Source organism: Sarcophilus harrisii, chromosome 1 (assembly GCF_902635505.1).
Source record: "Sarcophilus harrisii chromosome 1, mSarHar1.11, whole genome shotgun sequence".
Lineage (NCBI taxonomy): Eukaryota > Metazoa > Chordata > Mammalia > Dasyuromorphia > Dasyuridae > Sarcophilus > Sarcophilus harrisii.
The window spans coordinates 344,229,573-344,248,448 of NC_045426.1; the positions used below are offsets into that span (position 1 = coordinate 344,229,573).

General features: G+C 47.3%; 1 protein-coding gene across 3 annotated transcripts in view; it reads left to right on the forward strand.

The window, feature by feature from the left end:
- BAIAP3 (BAI1 associated protein 3) overlaps positions 1-18,876 on the forward strand; it is a 77,147-nt gene that overhangs the window by 48,440 nt on the left and 9,831 nt on the right. For all 3 annotated transcript variants that reach the window (XM_023497788.2, XM_031945758.1, XM_031945759.1), the window contains 14 exons: positions 1,865-1,952; positions 2,752-2,838; positions 3,078-3,185; positions 8,781-8,840; positions 9,272-9,338; positions 9,931-10,144; positions 10,878-10,922; positions 11,002-11,079; positions 11,806-11,908; positions 15,859-15,966; positions 16,639-16,731; positions 17,532-17,635; positions 17,932-18,055; positions 18,318-18,442. In XM_023497788.2, the coding sequence (XP_023353556.1) occupies positions 1,865-1,952; positions 2,752-2,838; positions 3,078-3,185; positions 8,781-8,840; positions 9,272-9,338; positions 9,931-10,144; positions 10,878-10,922; positions 11,002-11,079; positions 11,806-11,908; positions 15,859-15,966; positions 16,639-16,731; positions 17,532-17,635; positions 17,932-18,055; positions 18,318-18,442 (1,404 nt within the window). The remainder of the gene's footprint in view (positions 1-1,864; positions 1,953-2,751; positions 2,839-3,077; positions 3,186-8,780; positions 8,841-9,271; positions 9,339-9,930; positions 10,145-10,877; positions 10,923-11,001; positions 11,080-11,805; positions 11,909-15,858; positions 15,967-16,638; positions 16,732-17,531; positions 17,636-17,931; positions 18,056-18,317; positions 18,443-18,876) is intronic.

Here is an 18,876-nt window from a genome sequence, read left to right on the forward strand (position 1 = left end):
CAAAGGCCCTGCTGTAGTTTCAATCCCACTTTCCCTTTGATTCTTCCTCAGGCGGGCTGAACCACCTTCCACTATGGAGCTTTTATAACCTGAAGGCTCTTTTTGTCTCTCTTTCCCCCTCTTACATCTCCCCACACTCTCTTTAGGCAGAAATAATTTTTGTTCCTTTCACCTTTTCTCATGTCATATATATATACACAAATATCTGGGGAGCATAAAAGAGTCTGGCTGACCACTCCAGGCTGCTCATTGATGAGATGTGTTCAGTCTTCCTGAAATCCAATCAGGGAATTCAAATGAGCTCTGTTTTCTGAGAAGCCCACTTCAAAAGGTCTGAGTATTGTTGAGAAGGAGCCTGAGAGAAAAACGAGGTGGAGGTCATACATTTTCTTCTTCTCTTCTCCCCTCCTTTCACATTTCCTGTTTTTTTTCACTGGCTTTTTATTTTTGCCATAAACAAAAGGAAGGAGTGGGAGTCATGGGCTGGCTGCCTGAGAAGGTCACCTTACTGGTATCAAGCTCCTCTCCCACCCCCTTCCCAGAGTCCTTTTCCCTTTATGTCTGCCCCCTCCAAAGCCTCATTGCTTTCCATGAGTCCCCTTCCTCACATTTGGTTGGAGGACTGAGGCCTCCGAAGAAGGAGTCGCTTACATTTTTAAGTACCTGGTCTGAATGCCGGCTAATCCTGCCCAACATCTCCTTGCACCAGCGTGGCAGGGCAGGGCACGGTGTCTCTGCCCACATGAAACTGTCCTTTCCTACAAATAGTGGAGGGGACCTGTTTTCCCAGCCTGCCTTGCTGATTGGGCCCCCTCCACCCAGGACCGCTGGCCTCCCATCATTTTACTGGGTGATGGTCACAGATAAACTAACCAGTGGAAAAGGAGTCAAGGCACCTAAATTCTCCCCCTTGCTTAGTTGTGTGACCAGTCTCTGGGACGCAATCTCTCCATCCAGAAATGAGGTGGGCAAAATGGGTTGAAGGATAGCAAGTCCATTCAAACCCTAGGAAGAGTAAGAGGGGTGATTGAAAACACCAAAAGAATCTCCAATTCTGAAAGGGTTGTTTGTTCCTGGAAAAAGCACTTTGTATGACACATTGTGATGTAGGGGAAGAGCACTAATTTTGGAGTCAGAAGATATGAGTTCAAATCCCGCAAGGCTCTGGAGAAGTTAATTGACTTGTGGTCCAAAGGAGCTTCCTCCCTCCCTTCCTTCCTTAAAACCCATCTGTGCTCCTCCTGAGCTCTAAATATTTTGCTGTGATCTTCTGGAAGGCAAACACCAAAGCTGCTGAATCTGAGCTTGGAGCTGGGAACCTCTTGGTCCTTGCATCAATGATAGAGCTGGAGGAGGTCAAATGACCTGGCCAACCTATTTGATTAAAAAAAAACCCAACGTATTTCCCTTGTCATTTTCCTTTTATCTCCACATCCTCTCCTGTCATTCTCATGACAGCTTTGGAAGGCAGAGGGGGCATGTTCAGCGTCTCCAGATGGCTCTTGAGGAAATGGAGTGGAGGTCTGTCTCCCAGGCCGTGCTAGAGTTATATCTGGAGTTGGAAAGCCTGAGGCTGAATCCTGTTCTTTTGTTTTCTAGCTGTGTTAACAAGGGATTTAACATTTTGGAGCCTCAGTTTTCTGGAACTGTAAAATGGGGTTAGTTATAATAATAATAGCGCTGCCTTCTTCCCACTTTATAAACCTCAAAGAAATGAGTAGTTATGGTTGAAATGCTTGTTCTCAGGACTGTTATTGCTGGAGAGTGATGGCTGAGACTGGGGATGGGTATGTACCTGCTGGGGCTTTGAGACCTACTGTCCATGGGGCAGATTCAGTGGCTCATTGCCTCTGTCGTCCTCCAGGGAGGAAGGCGATGAAGGTGACTTCTTTTCCAAGATGAAATTAATTCTGAAGAAGAAAGAAACTAGACAGCGATTGGGACGGCTGGAGGTGAGAAGTGGGGTCTTGGGGTCTCCAGTGGCTCTCTAGGCTGGATAGAATGGCCAGGAGTCCTCACGGCTTGCTCTGGCCAGGGGAAGGGGCTGCTTGGCTGCTCATTAAATGACCCACAGGCTTTCTGTTGGCTCTCTGAAGCCAGTCCAGAGCCCTGGGCTGAAGAGCATCAGAAGTTTCCAGTGGGGGGAGACTGAGGTTCCTTATTCCAGCTGCTCATAGAGAAGGTAACCCACCTGTCCGGCTCTGACTTTGTGTGTCCCTAATGCAGGAGTTCTTGGCTCAAAATTTCTTGAATTTTTTGATAATTCATTGTTTTTATTTAAAATTCTATGTATATTATGCATTTAAAAATCTTGTTCTGAGAAGGAAGATGTCCATAGTCATCACCAGCACTTCCAAAGAGACCCTTGACACAAAAAAGAATGAGAATTCCTGCTTCACTGTGACGTGGCTGCTGAAAGTAACCCTGGCCCCATATACCAGGGATGGCCACCCCTGGGGAGACAACTGCTTCCCCGTCTAGGAGGGGAGCGCAAATGAAGGGAAACCCTTTTGCCCCTCTAACACCTTCCCAGCTACACTCTCCTCTCCCCATTTTGGAAGCAACATTTGGAAAAGGAGGTTAGTGGTGGAAATGGTAAGAAGGTAGAACTCTGGCCCCACTCCCCAGGGACTTAGTGAGCCAGATACTAGGACCTGAGGAGCTCTGCCTACTTCCCCCCTTTCCTGCCCTGCTCTCCCCTCCGCCTCTTTGGGGGTCCTCATGCTTCATTAATCTCCGCCTTCTTTGCAGGGGGTCCTACACAGCAGTGCCCCTCCTCCGAGGGAGCCCCTGGGTCCTAGCCTCGCTGCTGAAAGCCTGCCGCCAACCAAGAAAGAGGTAATGGAGAGAGCGGAGCATGTCTTACTCCTGAACGTACTGGGGAGGGGGAAAGAGGGCCAGGTCTGTCTCCCTCGGCCCAGGAGTTCTACCTTGGGAGGTTGGGTGCTTTAGTCCCCTGCCTCGGGGGCTGGCTGTGGGGTACTGACAGCCTAGGAGCTGTCTGGGGGGCTGTAGATGAGAGACCGTACCATGTCTCGTCCCACCTGTGCTCACTACCATCCCCACATACCTCACAGGTGGAAATGCTCTTTGAGGAAGCCCTGTACACTGTGTGCTACAGATCAGGGCTGCCGTCCCCAGAGCATGTGGCCAGTGAAGACAAGCTCTTTGACTATCTTCAAAAGGTAAGTGGGGAAGAGGGATCCCCTGGATACCCCCCAGGGTACATCTTGTAAAAGGGGAGGTCCCTGGGGGAGGAGCTTCCTTAGGTATTGATCCCAAAGGTTCTCAGGGTACCCTCCACTGAACAGCAGGTGAGAGGCTCTACCTTGGGAAGTGAGGGAGTGAATTGGTCTGCTCTTTGGGGAGCTTCCATAGATCTTAGCTGACCTTGGATTCAGCCAGCAACTATCAGAAGTCCCAGCCCTGTTTGGGATGCCTGTCCCAAAGCCTCCTCCAGGGAGGACAGGAGTTTGTGGTTCTTAAGTACCTTCTCTTAAGATTGGCACTAGTCCCTGCCCATCAAAGTACAATGATAGACAGTCAGGATACTAGGTCAGCGTGAGTGGGGGAGGGAGAGAGAGGGAAGGAAGGAAAGAGAGGAGAGAGAAACAGAGAGAGAGAGACAGACAGAGACAGAGGGAGAGACAGGAAGACAGAGAGAGAAAGGGACACAGAGAGGGAGAGACAGAGAGGGAGAGACAGAGAGAGGGAGAGAGAGAGAGAGAGAGAGAGAGAGAGAGAGAGGAGAGAGACACACGCAGAGAGACAGAGAAACAGACACAGAAAAAGAGAGAAGGAAAAGGGAGAAAGGGAGGGGAGGAGAAGAAGAAGAAGGAGAAGGAAGAAGAGGAGGAGGAGGAGGAGGGAGGGAGGGAAGAAAGAAAGAAGGAGAGAGAGAATGGTCCAAGCTATCCCCGATCAGCCTTTGTCTCTGGAGTCCGCCTGTCCTGTTTGTCCTCCTGTCTTCTGTGTTTGCTATTTACTGAGAGGTGGTAGGGGCTGTGATTGCACAAACATCCACAGCCACTAGTCCTCGAGTCTGGCTCACCACCCAGCTCTACCTTCCCAGTGCTCCCCCCACGGTCACTCACACTAGACAAAAGACTCTTTTCTGGGCCTCCTTTCCCAGGGAGACAGACAGGAACGTGAGAAGGAAATGGGGCCCACCACAGCCTTGAGTCCCTAAAAGCCGGCCCAGGCCAGGCTCAGGCCCTCCCCACCCACACAGACACACTGCTTCTCTGTGGCCTCCTGTCCGTGTCACGTCTGTATGTTGAGCTTGTAAGTCTTGTTGTAAACGTGTATTTTTTTTAAACTGTCTGCTGTCTTCTTTTGCCGTTTTCTGTTTGAACTCTTGCTCCACAGCGGGATCTGTCAGGGTGAGTAAGCCCTTCCTCCCCCTCCCGTACCCAAGTGCTTAAGGTGTGTGAGAGTAGGGGGCTCAGCCCCTAAGACTGGTTACCGGGTCCTGGGACACCTGCTCCACGAAGCTGGTCACCCTCCCCTACTCAGCAGGATCAGCCCCCAGGAGCCCAGACGCGCATCCCAGCTCCACGCTGCTTGTGCCGGGGCCTTCGAGGCAGAGTCTGGAGCTGGGGTTAACCAGGTCTCGTTTCCTTCCCACGTCGTGCTGTAGAGCCATGAGAGCTGGAAGGCACTTTAGACTTCATGTAGACTGCCCCTCCATGGGTCAGGTGGAGAAACCGAGGCCCAGGCTGACAAAGGGACTTGCCCAGGACACAGAGCACAATGTTTGAGTTTAGGATTAGAACTCAGGTCCGAGGGTTCCTAGTTCCGAGCTCCTGTTTTTTGTCCCCCACAAATGTTTCCCCTACTGGAGGGAGTCTGTTTGGGGGGACAAAAAGCTATTTACCTTCTTTGCCCAGTTTTAGAAGCTGTGGAAAGTGAAGGCCTTCAAAGATGGCCTAGCCTCATCACACAAGCACCTATTAGGCACTTACTGCATACTGGCATTAGACAAGGTCCTGGAACCAAAATTATAAAAATAAGACAGCCTCTGCCCTCAGGGAACTTATGTTTGTTCTGGGGAGAGAGTCTACTTATAACACACACAGGAAGCACGTAGGCAAATCAACATAAAGAGACTTTGTTGTTGGGGAAATTCAGTGGGAGCAAAAGAGAAAGAAAAGCTTCATGTTACTTCCTCCAGTCAATAGTTATCGATTAAGCACATACTATATGCTTAGGATATAATACATACTCGGACACTGTGCTAAGTGTTCATTCCCTGCCCACATGATAAATGTCAAAATGTGTTTACAAGAATTGCACATGTTTAACCTACATAAGATTGTTTGCTTTTTAGGGGAGGGAAGAGAGAGGGAGAAAAATTTGGAACACAAGGCTTTGCAAGGGTGAAGGTTGAAAACTATCTCTGCAAGCATTTTGAAAAATAAAAAGCTATTATTTAAAAAAAAGAAAAAAGCCCTTAGGAAGCTTACATAATAACAGGAGATTCAATGGCACTTAGATAGGAGGTAATTATAATTCAGACAAAGGAGATACAATTTTTCTCCCAATTTAACAAATATTTATTTTTCTCTCCTTCTCCCATCTGCATTGGAAGAGGAACAAAAAACAAAAAATAAAAAATATTTTTGATAATAAGATAATCTTCCAGGGGAAAGGAGAGGAGAGAATAGGAAAAGTCTCATGTAGAAGGTAGCTGAGTCTTGAAGGGAATTGGATCCCAAAAAATGGAGTTGAGAAGGGAGGCAGCATTCTTACCATGGGGACAGTATAAAACAATGAGGAATGAGGAAATACAAATTGTCCAGTATGAGTGAAATATTCGTTGCAGGGAGGGGAGAAATGTACAAAAGGTAGAAGAGGGTGATGATGTGAAGAACTTGAAAGGCATTTATATTTGATCCTGGAAGTGATAAAGAGCCACTGCAGTTTACTGAGTAGAAGGGTGACCTGATTAAATCTGTGTTTTTTTAGGACCTTCATTTTGGTTTTGATTAGAGAGAGACTTTAGGCAGGGACTTCAGTTAGGAGGCTGGGTTCTGATGAGAGTACAGGGTGGTGTCTGTGAGTGGAGAGAAGCTAATGGATATTATAGATGTCATTGAAGTGGCAATGACAAAATCCAGCACTGATTGGATATGTGGGGTGAGAGAGGGCAAGGAGGTGAGAATGATACCAAAGTTGTGAGCCTGAGTGATTGGATACTTAGAGGGGCCCCTGATAAGGAAAAAAAAAGTAGAGGTTTTGGTTTTGGAGAGTGAAAGATTATCAGTTCTGTTTTGTGTATGAGATATGTCATGCAAATAGGCAGATGGTAACACCAGGCTGAAGCTCAAGAGATAAACTAGCTCTGGATATATAGATATGAATGGTTTGTATAGAGATGATAATGATCCCATAGAAGCTGATGAGATCACCAAGTCAGAGAAAAGGGCCTAGGAGAGTCTTGTAAAATGTTTACAACTGGGGGCATGACGGGGACTATGATCTAGCAGAGAAGAGGAGCTGTTAGATAAGTGAGAAGTCCAAAAGAGATAGCAGTGTCATGAAAACCCCAAACCAGGAGAGTATCCAAGAGAGAATGGTCAGTAGTATTAAAGTATTAAAGGCTACAGAGATGTGTGAGGACTGAAGAAAGGTCATCAGATTTGGCAATTAAAAAATCATTGATAACTTTGGAGAAGGAAGTTTCAATTGAATGATGAAGTCGGCAGCCAGTTGGCCAAAGGTTCAGAAGAGAGTGAGGGAAAAATTAGAGACTTCCAGTGCAGGACTTTGGCTGGAAAGGGAAGAGAGATATAGAATGCTACTTGCCCAAAATTATTAAGGTAGTCAACTGGGATGCAAAGTTAGGTGCTTGGACTGGGATCCAAATATCCCTCCACCCCATAATCCACCCACTTGGACAGAATTTCTACTATGGGAACCAGTAGGAAAAAGTTGTAATTCTTTTTAAAAAGATATCAAGAATATTTTACTTTTCCATAGTTTTCAACATTCATTTTTCTAAGACTGTGTATTCTAATTTTTTCTCTCTTCCTCCCTCACCTCTCCTTCTCCTCAAAACAGCAAGCAATCTGATATAGGTTAAATATGTACAATCCTTTTAAACATATTTCCATGTTTGTCATGTGCAAGAAAAATTAGACCAAAAGGGAAAAAAATCCATGAGACGGAAAACAAACAAAAAAGGTGAAAACGCTACACTTCGATCCACATTCAGTCTCCATAGTTCTCTCTCCAATGCATTTTCCATCCCAAGTCTATTGGAATTTGCCTTGAATCACCATGTTGTTGAGAAGAGCCAAATCCATCAGTTGATCATCACATTATCTTGTTGTTACCATGTACAACGTTCTGTGCTCAAAAAGTTGGAATTCTTTAGGGAGAGTGAGTTCTAGGGAATGGCGAGCCGAGTTCTGTGCCCATAAAGGGCCTCAATCACCTCCCCAGTCACAGCCAGCTGGAGATGAGGATTTGGGAGGCGTAGTGGGGAGGAGGAGAGGATGGAAGATTAAAAATGACAGCCTATCAATGTCCCTTCTGGGGGCCCTCAGGAGCTGAGGTTTGGTCATGGTGTTTCTCCCATGGCGGGGAGTGGAAGGGTGAGTGGAGGAGTCTAGCTTTTGGGGGACTACACAGCTCAGCAGGGACAGCGGCCAGGCTCTGGCAAGGCAAAGCATTCCTGCTCGCTGGGCGGGAGCCGAGTACTGGGAGGTTGTCTCACCTTACATAGCTGTAGCCCCCAAAAGGATGTGATTGTTACAGACTCCCCACAGTGGGACCATCTGGGCCATCCCTCTGCCTTCAGGCAGACCAGGACACACGCCAGTCCAGGAGAATACCTCTCCTTTTCCCAATCTAACTTCATTTATTTATTTTTTAAATGGATTTTGAGACTGTGTGATATTGTATAAAGAGCATTAGATTTGAAGTCCAGGAAGGAGTCATTATATAAAACACACTTGGATCTTTGATCACAGTGTGATGGATAGAGATGTAACTATGATGAGGGCTAAGGAAACCTGAGTTCAAATCCTAGCTTTGACATTTCCCAGCTATGTGACCTCATGCAAATCACTTTACCTCTCTGGGCCTCAGTTTATTCATCTGTAAAATGGAGATAATAATACTTGCATACCTACCTCACAGGGTTGTTGTGAGGGAAGCGCTTTGAGTACCTTAAGGTGCCATAAAAGTGTGAGCTGGTATTATTATTACTAAGCATGGAATTCTTTTTTTTTAATGGTTAGTATTTCTTTTTTTATTATTCTGAATTTAAATACATATTCACACATACACAAAAGAGAAAAAAGGGGGTGTTTCCATATATATATATATATATATATATATCAGAATATTAAAAAAAGAAGTTTCTGTACAAGCATGGAATTCCTGAAACCTGAGTAGACCCTTTGCATCCTTTGTTCTGAGTCTTGCAGAAATGCCAACATCGCACTTGTCGGGAAGGGCAGAGGAGGGAATCCTCCTGTCCCGGCCAAGGGGCTGAGCATGCTCACACAGTCGGTCCTCTGCCCTTTCCCCAGGATATGGGGCTGAGTCGGTCTCACAATTTGTGGGCTTGAATGAGGCGTCAGACTCTCATTGTTCCTCCCCCATATCTCAAAAGACCTTGTCTGGGGCAGGTGGGGGCAGGAGACCGGTTTCACTGCCAGGTGAGGCTGACCCACAGTGGCCAGTTGGTCTCCTGGTGATGGTCCCTGGGAGCCCTGCTTGGCCGCCAGGTCAGCTAGCGAGCCCTTCCCTTCTCTGCCCCACATCCCCAGGTGTTCAGTATGAGTTCTTCTGAACTGGAGGCAGCCCTGCGCCGAGTGAAAGAGGCCAAGGTACTAAGAGGGCCCTTGGGCAGGGGAGAGTGTTGTGGAATCCCATGCCCATTATTCTTGTGGCCCGTTCATTTTCAAGCTTTCTGGATTCTAGTTCTGCTCCCTCCTCAGCCAGCCACACCCTCCCCCCAATCCTAGCTGCTGTTCCTTTTCCCACCGGGTGTTCTGGGGTCCCTTTTGTCTAGAAGAGCCCAGGGTGATCCCAGAAGTTGATAGAGGGAGCTTTGTAATCACCTGCTAAGAAAGCATCCCTCTCTCCCTCTTAACAATGGGGCTTCCAAACCCTCCCAAGAACTCCCACTGGCTAGACTGGGACAGCATCCTCGGGAGCCACTGGGACCTTCCCTGCTGGCAGGTACTGGAGGTGTCTCTCTCAGGCACCTGAAGCCCCACTGGGGGCTTAAAGACTCACTGGCCCCTTTCTCCCCCAGCCTCCGACGTACTCTTTGAAAGTCACAGTGGTGAGGGCTAAGAACCTCCTGGCCAAGGATGCTAATGGTGAGTAAGTCCTGTCCTTCACATCCCAAGCTTCCAGCTTGGCCCCACAGTCACCTCCCCTGATTGGGGCAGCTGGACCTGAGCTGGGGAGGGGGGTCATAGCCACTTCCCCTGACTTACTGTTGGGCTGGGGACCAACCCCCTAGCGGGGTGAGCCTCGTTAATTTGTAGTTCTGAGAAACTGCTCCCTAGTTCTTATACAAAAGTGACTGAAGTGTAGCCAGTGTACTGTCATCTTAGGCCTGGTGGGAGAGAATCCGACCCAGGGGCAGGGGACTAGCCAGGATGATGTCTGGGGTCGGGAGCTCGAGCTTCCTTGACTCCCAATTTCTGTGGATGTAGGTGGGGGGAGGAAAATTAGGAGCAGAAAGTGGGAATGTGTAATAAGGCTTAGAGGCAGATCTAGGCCACACAGTGGGTTTCTATCCATGGCCTTTGCTTCTTGGGTTGGGGGAGTATTTTCTTTCCTGTGTTAATACCTAAAAGTAGTTTGAAATTCTCCAGCAGACCCTCAGGGCCACTGGGCTGGCCAGAGGCCGGAGGGGCTTGGGATGGATAGTGGGCAGCAGATAACAGGGCTTCCTCCACCCAGGGTTCAGTGACCCGTACTGCATGCTGGGCATCCTGATCGGCCAGAGCCCCCGCGAGCAGGGGGAAAAGAAAGAGCGGAAATTCAGTTTTCGAAAGAGAAAAGAGAAAGTAGAGAAACGCAACAGCGCTCGAGATGTTCTCCCGGCCAAGTACATCCAGGTCACCGAAGTCAAGAACAGCACCCTGAACCCTGTCTGGAATGAGCACTTCTTATTGTAAGGACACAGGGCTCTGGCCATCTGTGGGGGGCAGCTCAGCCCCTGGGGCCGGAGAAGGGTCCTGGCCTTGGACAGCTGACCAACCCAGGACTATTCCCCCAGTCATGCAAAGAGCATGGATATGGGGCTGGAACAGCCAAGCCCTAGCAAGGGATGCTCCTTTTACAGATCAGAAAAACACTCACACAGGGCAACCATTTGCATTTTATCTCGCAGCAGTTTAGTGGCAGAGGCTGGACTAGCCCCAGGTCCCCTGCTTCCTGACTGTCCCGAGCGCTCATTAGCAGTCTCAGATTGTGGGGAACTTTCTCATTCATTATCTCCATGCGACAGCCCAGTCAGCAAAGCAAGGACCCCGGGCAATGAGGGCCAGAAGCGGGGATGATTTGCCCAGGAGTTAGTAGATGGTAGATTTAAAGCTGACGTTTAGCCCATTCCTACCCCTTGGCCAGTAAGGAAATCCAGGTCCGACTGGTCCAGGATCCCACAGTAGCAGACTCAGGATTCTGAGGCAGCCTAGCATCCTTTCCTGCTCCCAGGCTACCTCCATTGACTCCCGTGTGGCCATTCCACTGCACCCGCTGGGTGAGGAAGGACACGGCACGGGGCAGTTCAGGGTTTGGGGGTCCAGGTTCAGGGCTACCCCTGGAAATTGGCTTCAGGATGGACTGGGAAAGCTCTCCCTCCCCTGGCCCAGCTGAGCCCGGGGCGGTCTTTTTCTCTCTGCCAGTGAAATAGATGATGCTGCCAATGACCAGCTGCATCTGGACATATGGTAGGTCCGGCAGGGTCTCCTGGGAGGACTTGGGGCTGGCTGGGGAGGTCCGCATCTCAGGGTCTCCTCTGTCTTCCAGGGACCACGATGATGATGTCTCGGTGGCGGAGGCCTGCAAAAAACTTAATGAAGTGATTGGCTTCAAAGGAATGGGCAGGTACTGGCAACAGGGGCTCAGCGGGGTGGCCGGAGGAGGATGGTGGGCTGGGGATGGGCTGGGGGAAGTGGGGGGAGTTAGAGAGCTCAGTACCAGCGTGGGCTCCTGGCCATGTCCAGACTCGGACGCCTCAGGCTAAGGGCACGGGAGAGGGACAAGAGGGAGAACCGCTGGAAAGTACGGTTTTGTCCCTGGCGGAGCTCACAGGCTAATCAGGGAGAGCCGCTGAAATCATGTCACAACCCAAGACAGCCTTAAATCAAGTGCAACTGTGGGGTAGGAGCTTAGAGATGGGGAGGGATCCTCCGGGGCCTGGTGATGAGGCTCCTGGTTCTGAATTTTTGATTCTCAAACAAAGGTTAGCTTTGGACCTTCTTCCCACGTTGGCCGAGGTGGTGGGAGAGGGTGAGGAGATGGATGAGGGAATGAGGGGGAAAGGGCTTCCAGTGTGGAACTGCATAGGAGAAACACTCCTGGACACGGTGTGGTCCGTGGATTCTGTGGGCCTCGGCTTTCTGATTCTTTGTCAAACCTTCTGCTTGTTTGGGGCCGTAGCCAGCATAGGGCCTCTGGGAAAGCACAGAGGAATTAACTAGTAACAGTTTTCTTTTAAATAGTAAGGAGGGAAAATGTTTAAAAAATTTAAATGGTAGAGTAGTAAGTAAGGATGATTACTTGGGAATTTGAGGAGTTTGGGATTCTTCCATTTTCTTTTTCTCCCAACAGGTATTTCAAACAGATCGTCAAATCAGCTCGGGCTAATGGGATGGCCGGAGCCTCAGAAGACAATGCTGATGATTTCCTGGGCTGCCTCAACATCCCCATTCGAGTAAGTAAAGGGAAAATCACTTTCATTCCTCCAACTGCTGTCAGCAACTTCCCCTCATGAAGAAAGGGGTGTTACTAGATTTCTCCTTGGGAGGAAGTGGCTACAGCACTCTGTCCTGAAGCCTAGGTTCTTGAACCTTTTATAAATGACTTGGCTGAAGGCCTGGATAATACCATTATCAGTGTTACAGGAGAGATAACTCACATGAAGGATGCTAGAAGCAAGAACCAAAAATATATGGGCATGAGCCAACCAGCATAAGATGAAAGATGATGGGTTTATAAAATTACAGTCCTGTAAAAAACCAACCAAACAAACAAACCACAGAGATGGAAATCGTGGGCTACAAACATCAGCTATTTTTGTCTATCAGGCTGGAGGAGAACTAATGAGACAATGGTTCATATGAGCTGGGGGAGGGGGGGAGGTTCCCTAGTATGACAGTCAATCAATCCCCACAAGCATTTTTTTAGAACCTACTATCTGCCAGTCACTACCAAGTACTAAGGATAAACCGTCACTTTTTCTAAGCTGTAAGAGAGCTTACATTCTAATAGAAAGAATAACAAAAAAAAAAAAAAATATATATATATATAGAGAGAGAGAGAGAGAGAGACTATATATATTTCAAGTGAATAAATACAAATATAGTGTATCCCAAAAGTGGTCATCTAATGGGTTCAAGACTGCACTAAGACTTTTGTAATTAAATATAAGATCATTTGCGACTGAAATGCCTCATAGTGTTTAATTAAAGAGATGGCCTGTTAATAGAGAGAACTGTTGATAGTGCTAAATATGTGACAAAGGGTAATGGAAATATAGCTGTTAAAAAAAGGATTAATGTAATAGAGGAGACATACATGGAGTCAATAACCCTATAACATTACCATGTTTTATACCATAGTTTTTGTCATACTCATCTCACACTGTAAGTTCCCTTATGCTGCTGTTCAGTCATGTCCTATTCTTCATGATCCTATTTGGGGTTTTCTTGGCAAAGACACTCAAGTGATTTGCCATTTCCTCCAGGATTAAGTGAATTGCCCAGGGTCACACAGCTAGTAAATGAGAATGGATTTGAACCCACAAAGATGAGACTTCCTGATTCCAAGTCCATGGCTGTCTCCATTGTGCCATCTAGCTGCCCCAAGCTCCGAGAGTCTGTCTTACTTTATTTCTTTATTGAGTCCTTAGTACAGTGCTCTTCACCTAGGAGATAATAACTGTAGTATAACAACAAAGCCAGTGGCTTCCTTAATATCATCTCTTTCAATAAATCACATTGGTTTGTGATGTTGAACCATTTGACAGATTAAAAGATTTTGGTGAAGGACTTTTTGGCTGCGTCCCCTGAAGGAACGTTTACCGGGATGCCCCTCCATAAGGGCTGCCCCTCAGGATGATGGCTGAGGACACTGGGCTGTGACTGAAGTTCTTGGATTTAGGATCCTATCAGAGTCTGAGGGGAAAGGGTGGTCAAGCTTGGCAGTTTGGCTTGTCCAGCACATGCTGCCTCCTTTCTCTGCCCAAACATGTTTGGTTACTTTGAGATGCCTCAGATAGCTTGCCAGGACTTATCTATTATATCATAGAAGGATATAATCTTCCTTGAGTGGGGTTACCATGTTAGAATTCCCTCATACTAACAACATTACAGATATTTCACATGTTCAAGTATGGCTTTGGATACTTTTCTCCCCACCTATGGATGCTACAGCATCTAAGAGTTGGAAGAAACCCAAGAGGTTTGGACTGTAAAACTGAGAAGGGATCATCTGTACAGCTTTCTGGAGATGGGGTCACCCAGACTCTGGTGGAAGAACTCCAATCATAGTGAATTCCTTTATTCCATTTTATCCATTCTGTCCCAAATGAGACAGTCTCTTGTACTTTCAGACAACTCTAATTGTTTAGAAGTTTTCCCTTATAAATCAAAGGAAAACTTTGTAAATCATGCCAAAAGTCTTCCTCTCTGCAATTTCCCCAATTGGTTCTTGTTTTGCTCTCTGGGATCAAGCAGAACAAAATTAATCCCTCTTCCACAAGACAGTTGTTCAAATACTCGAAGATGGGAGCTCATTTATCACCTCAACTCTTTTCTTCAGACTAAACATTCCTTGTTCCTCATTTGGCAATCTTTAGCCATTTTACTACTCAGTTCATCTTCCTCTGTGCACATTTGTTTGTTAGTGTCCTTCCTGCCCAGTTCTGCACATATTTCTTCAGAACTTCCACTAATGTGGCCTAAAATAGAAGTCATTATTTCAGCTGCTGTGGTACACTATGAACTCATATGAAAAAGGCTTTCCACTGAACCTCTCCTTCCTAGAGCCTTTATTGTTATTTTTAATAGTATTTTATTTTTCCAAATATATAGTTTTCAAATTTTTCTCCCTGTCCTTCTGTCTTCCCTCTTCCAAGAGAGCAAGCAATCTGATATAGGTTAAACATGTGCAATTCTTCTAAACATATTTCCATATTCATCATGCTGTGCAAGAAAAATCAGATCAAAAGGGAAAAAATTCAAAAAAGGGAAAAAAAACAAGCAAGAAAACAAACACAACAAAAAAAAAGGTGAAAATACCATGTTTTGGATCCACATTCAGTCTCCATAGTTCTCTCACTGGATGTGCATTAAACTTTCCAGTCTTTATTATTTTGTTTTATTTTTTATTTTAATAATAGGTTTTTATTTATTTATTTATTTTAGAATGAAGTTAGTTTATTTTTTTATTCTTTTTTAAAATTATAGCTTTTTATATACAAAACATATGCATGGGTAATTTTTCAATATTGACCCTTACAAAGCCTTCTGTTCCAAATTATCCCCTCCTTCCCCCCACCGCCTCCCCTAGATGGCAGGTAGTCCCCTACATGTTAAATATGTTAAAGTATATCTTAAATATAATATATGTATACATATTTATACAGTTCTCTTGTTGAATAGGTTTTTATTTTCAAAAATACATGCAAAGATAGTTTTCAACATTCAACCTTGCAGAACCTTGTGTTCCAAATTTTTCTCCTTCCCTTTCCCTCACCCTCTTCCCCCAGACAGCAAGTAATCCAATACAAGTTAAACATGTGCAATTCTTCCATACATATTTCCACAAATATCTTGCTGCACAATAAAAATCAGATCAAAAAGCAAAAAAATGAGAAAGAAAAAAGCAAGCAAACAACAACAAAAATGAAAATGCTACGTTGTGATCCACAATCAGTGCCCATGGTCCTCTCTCTGGATGCAGATGGTTCTCTCCATCTATTAGAATTGGCCTGAATCATCTCATTGTTGAAAAGAGCCATATCCATCACAGTTGATCATCACACAATCTTGTTACTGTGTACAATGTTTTCTTGGTTCTGCTCATTTCACGTAGCATCAGTTCCATCCAGCCTTTATTCTTTTTTATATGAACTGTTGTCTAATCATGGCTTCCCCATCATAAATTTGTTGAGTTTCCTTGGGGGACTCTTTTTTAGAACTACATTACTGTTATTGAGAACAACATGTACTGTTATTGAGGTATCTAGCTGCCTCATCAGAAATATACATTTATCCATATCATATCATTTCATATATAAACTATAAAGAATATAATATAAAATTTATATTATAAGTAATATTTTAGACTTAGCACATCTTTCCAGCCTGTCTCAATAGTTATCCTTCCCAGTCTGGTGTTATCTGAGAATTGAGTAATCAGGTTTTTTCTGCCCTCGTCCAAGGCACTGGCCACAATGTTGAAACCTGGGGCATGACATCTTTCTCTCTCAGATGAGGTGTCAGCCTGGAACACCTCGAAAGGTCCTTGTAGATCTAATATATTCTAGGATTTTGGACATGTCTGTAATGTGAGACAAGGTAGCCCTGTTTTTGCAGAAAAGTGGCGCTTTTTCTTTCTTGGCACTCCATTGTCAGCAGGCAGACTTTTTTTTTTCTGCAGGAGATTCCCGTGACTGGCTTAGACAAATGGTTCAGGTTGGAGCCTCGATCAAGCTCTTCCCGTGTCCAGGGAGATTGCCACCTCATTCTCAAGCTGATCACTACGCAGGTAGCAGCCTTTCCTCTCTACTCACACCCTGAGAGCAGGCAGGGAGACCCCACTCCTGGGCTGGGATGAAGAAAGTTCCCCCTGTAGTATCCACAGCTGTTGCAAAACAACTTCTCAGGGTTCACAGCTGCTCCATCAGGACTTTGTGAATTCTCTTTTCCTGCCATGTGCTTTCTTGGCTGCCTCTCTAGCTCCACTTTCTCCCTCTTTCTTCCCCTCTCTCTCGTCCCCTATATCTCCCTCCACCTTTCCCTCTTGCCTCTTTCTTTACTTTTTCCTCTTCTTTTCCTGTCTTCTCTCTCCTCTCCCATTTCCTCTTTATTTTTATTCTCTCTCTCTCTCTCTCTCTCTCTCTCTCTCTCTCTCTCTCTCTCTCTCTCTCTCTCTCTTTCTTCCTGTGGGTTCTGATGTCAAAGGGAGAATGCATTTCCCACCTGGGAGGACTGAGTAGTACCGAGTACCATTATTTGAGTTGGGATGTGTGTGTGTACTCACATTCAGGCAACTAGGGAACCAGTAAGGTGGTAGATCTAATGGGAAAAAGGGGGTTGGGTGTTGGTGAGAGCTACGGTGGACACTTCTCGGGGATAGAAGAAATGCTGGGAGAGGGGCAATGGGTTGCCCCTGTTTGGATGGTAAGCCAGTGGGGTATGACACGGACTTCTGTTTCAGAGAGATACCAGCATGAGCCGAAGGATGTCAGGTTTCCAGGTGCATGGGCTGCTCCTCAGCCAACTGCTTCAATTTGAACATGGCCAGGACCAGGTAGGGCTCGGGGACCGCTGCTTCTCTCCATAGGTGGCTGGAAGGAGTGGAAGGTTATATAAGAAAGGAAGTAAAGACTTCAGCCCGAGTCTTGAAGTCCCAACCCCTCCTGTTCCCCTTTCTTTCCCAGGAAAAATGAAGTTAAGAAGTAGGTCTGCAATCAACTCCTTGGGTGCCTATTCTGTGTGTGTGGTGGGGAGGGGCAGTCCTTGCCCCTTAGGAAACTCATTCTGGGGGGGGGAAAGTATCCCAAGAGAGGCTATTCAGGTATGCCCAGGCCAGAAGGTACCAGGGCCAGGCAAGGACTAGTAAGGGACATCATGGAGAAGGACACAGGGAGTGACACTTTGTGGATCAGAGGTACTTGTTCTGTTACAAGTTAAATGAGTTCCAGTGGATGGTAACACACTGTGGTATGGTTTCCAAACTTTGCCAAGGGAGCAGAGACCCTTTGTCCTGATTTTGGTTGAGAATAATAATAATAACAATAACTCCTATTTCTTTGGGCATTAATGTTTACAAACCACTTAGCTGACCATTATCCTCTGAAACTGGAAATATAAGTATTAGTATTCCCATTAGTATAAATAAAGGAATAGAGGCTCAGAGAAATTAAAACCTTGCCCAGAGTCTCAGCCCTAGTCAATGCTGCAATTAGGAACTGAAGCCCACAGTCCAACTCCTGAGACACCAGAAGTCAGAGGAGGCAGGGGGCTGCGCGTCAGGGGGGGGCAGGAGGACCACGTGAGGGCCTCCATTCCTCCCATCATCCTCACCCTGCTGGGCCCTCGCCTTGGCAGCCAGAAGCCTACAGCTGGAAGGGAGAGCTGAGCGGGCCTGCGGTCACTATCCTTTCCCACCACGGGACCCAGACAGACCTCTCGGCTCTGCAGCTTGCTATGATGTGAGTACCATCCGGCCTTCTCGCAGGGAGGTGGCAGAGACTTGGGGAGGCTTCCTGCCATTGCTCAAGGTGTTGGGGTGGGGGGGGATGCATAGGGTAAGGATAGGACAACCTCAGACCAGCGAGCCAAGCAGCGAGCAGAGATGGATGGAGATGGCCGGGGAAGGAGTAGGCCTGAGGAGGGGAGAGGAGGAAGCAGAGGGCAGCCATGTGGAGGGGCAGGGCAGGAGGGTGAGACATGCAGGCGGCAGGGGCAGGCCTTGCTGACGGGCCGGCTGGCTTTGGGGGGCACACAGACACTGGCAAGCCAGCAGCCAGCACCATCAGGCCTGCAGCTTGGACTACTGCTACCTTCTGGAACTCCTCGGAACCATTCAGGAGCAGTGGGGGGAGGCAGCCGCTGCTCTACCCAGAGACCAGGTGAGTGGGGGCTGTGTGGCCAGGGAGGGGACCAGCAGCAGCTTCGAGGCCCAGACTGGAGGGGGGAGAGGCCCTCTGCCTGTGGCCCTTGGTCTTTGTGCTTGCTAGGGGCTGGGGTCGGGGATGGCAGTGGGAACTCCTCCTCAGAGCTGCTTGTTACACAAGGGCTTGGGACGAGCTGCAGGGCTTGGTGGGAGGATGTCCTTCAGCTGCCCCCTGGCTCTGGCCAGACCCCTGAGAGAGCATCTTGTCTCATCCGCAGGAGGAGAGCCTGGCCAGCAGCTTCATCTCCTTCGTGGAGCACGCCCTCCTGCTGCTGAGACAGCTCCGGGAGCTCTTCCCCGTGACCAACAGCAATGCCATCAGCCGCCTTGAGTTCCTCCTGAGGTGGGCCATGCTGGGCTGGGGAGGGGGGTGCTGAGCCCCCTGGGAGGAAGGGAACCACCAGGCTGGCCAACGAGGGCACAACTGGCCCAGGCTGGAAACAAAGCAGATTAAAACTCCTAGGCCCATCAGTAGCGGGATCAGGGCCAGGGGGTGGCTGCTGGGGACTTGCAGCTCAGGGAAAATAGGGAGCCCTGTTTCCAAAAAAGAAACAACTGAGTGAGAAGGATAAGGAATTAGTGACTATGCTGGACCTTAGAGAAATAATTACTGAGAGGGATGAGTTGGGGTTCAAGGAGGATGGAGGGCTCTAAGTAAGAAGGATGGAGGAGCTCTCTGAGGTGATGAGGGCTCTGAGAGGATGGGAGGATTCTGAAATAATTCCGAACTGGTTATCGCGGTTTCAGGAGTTTTGCCGAGACCTTTTTAGATGGCTT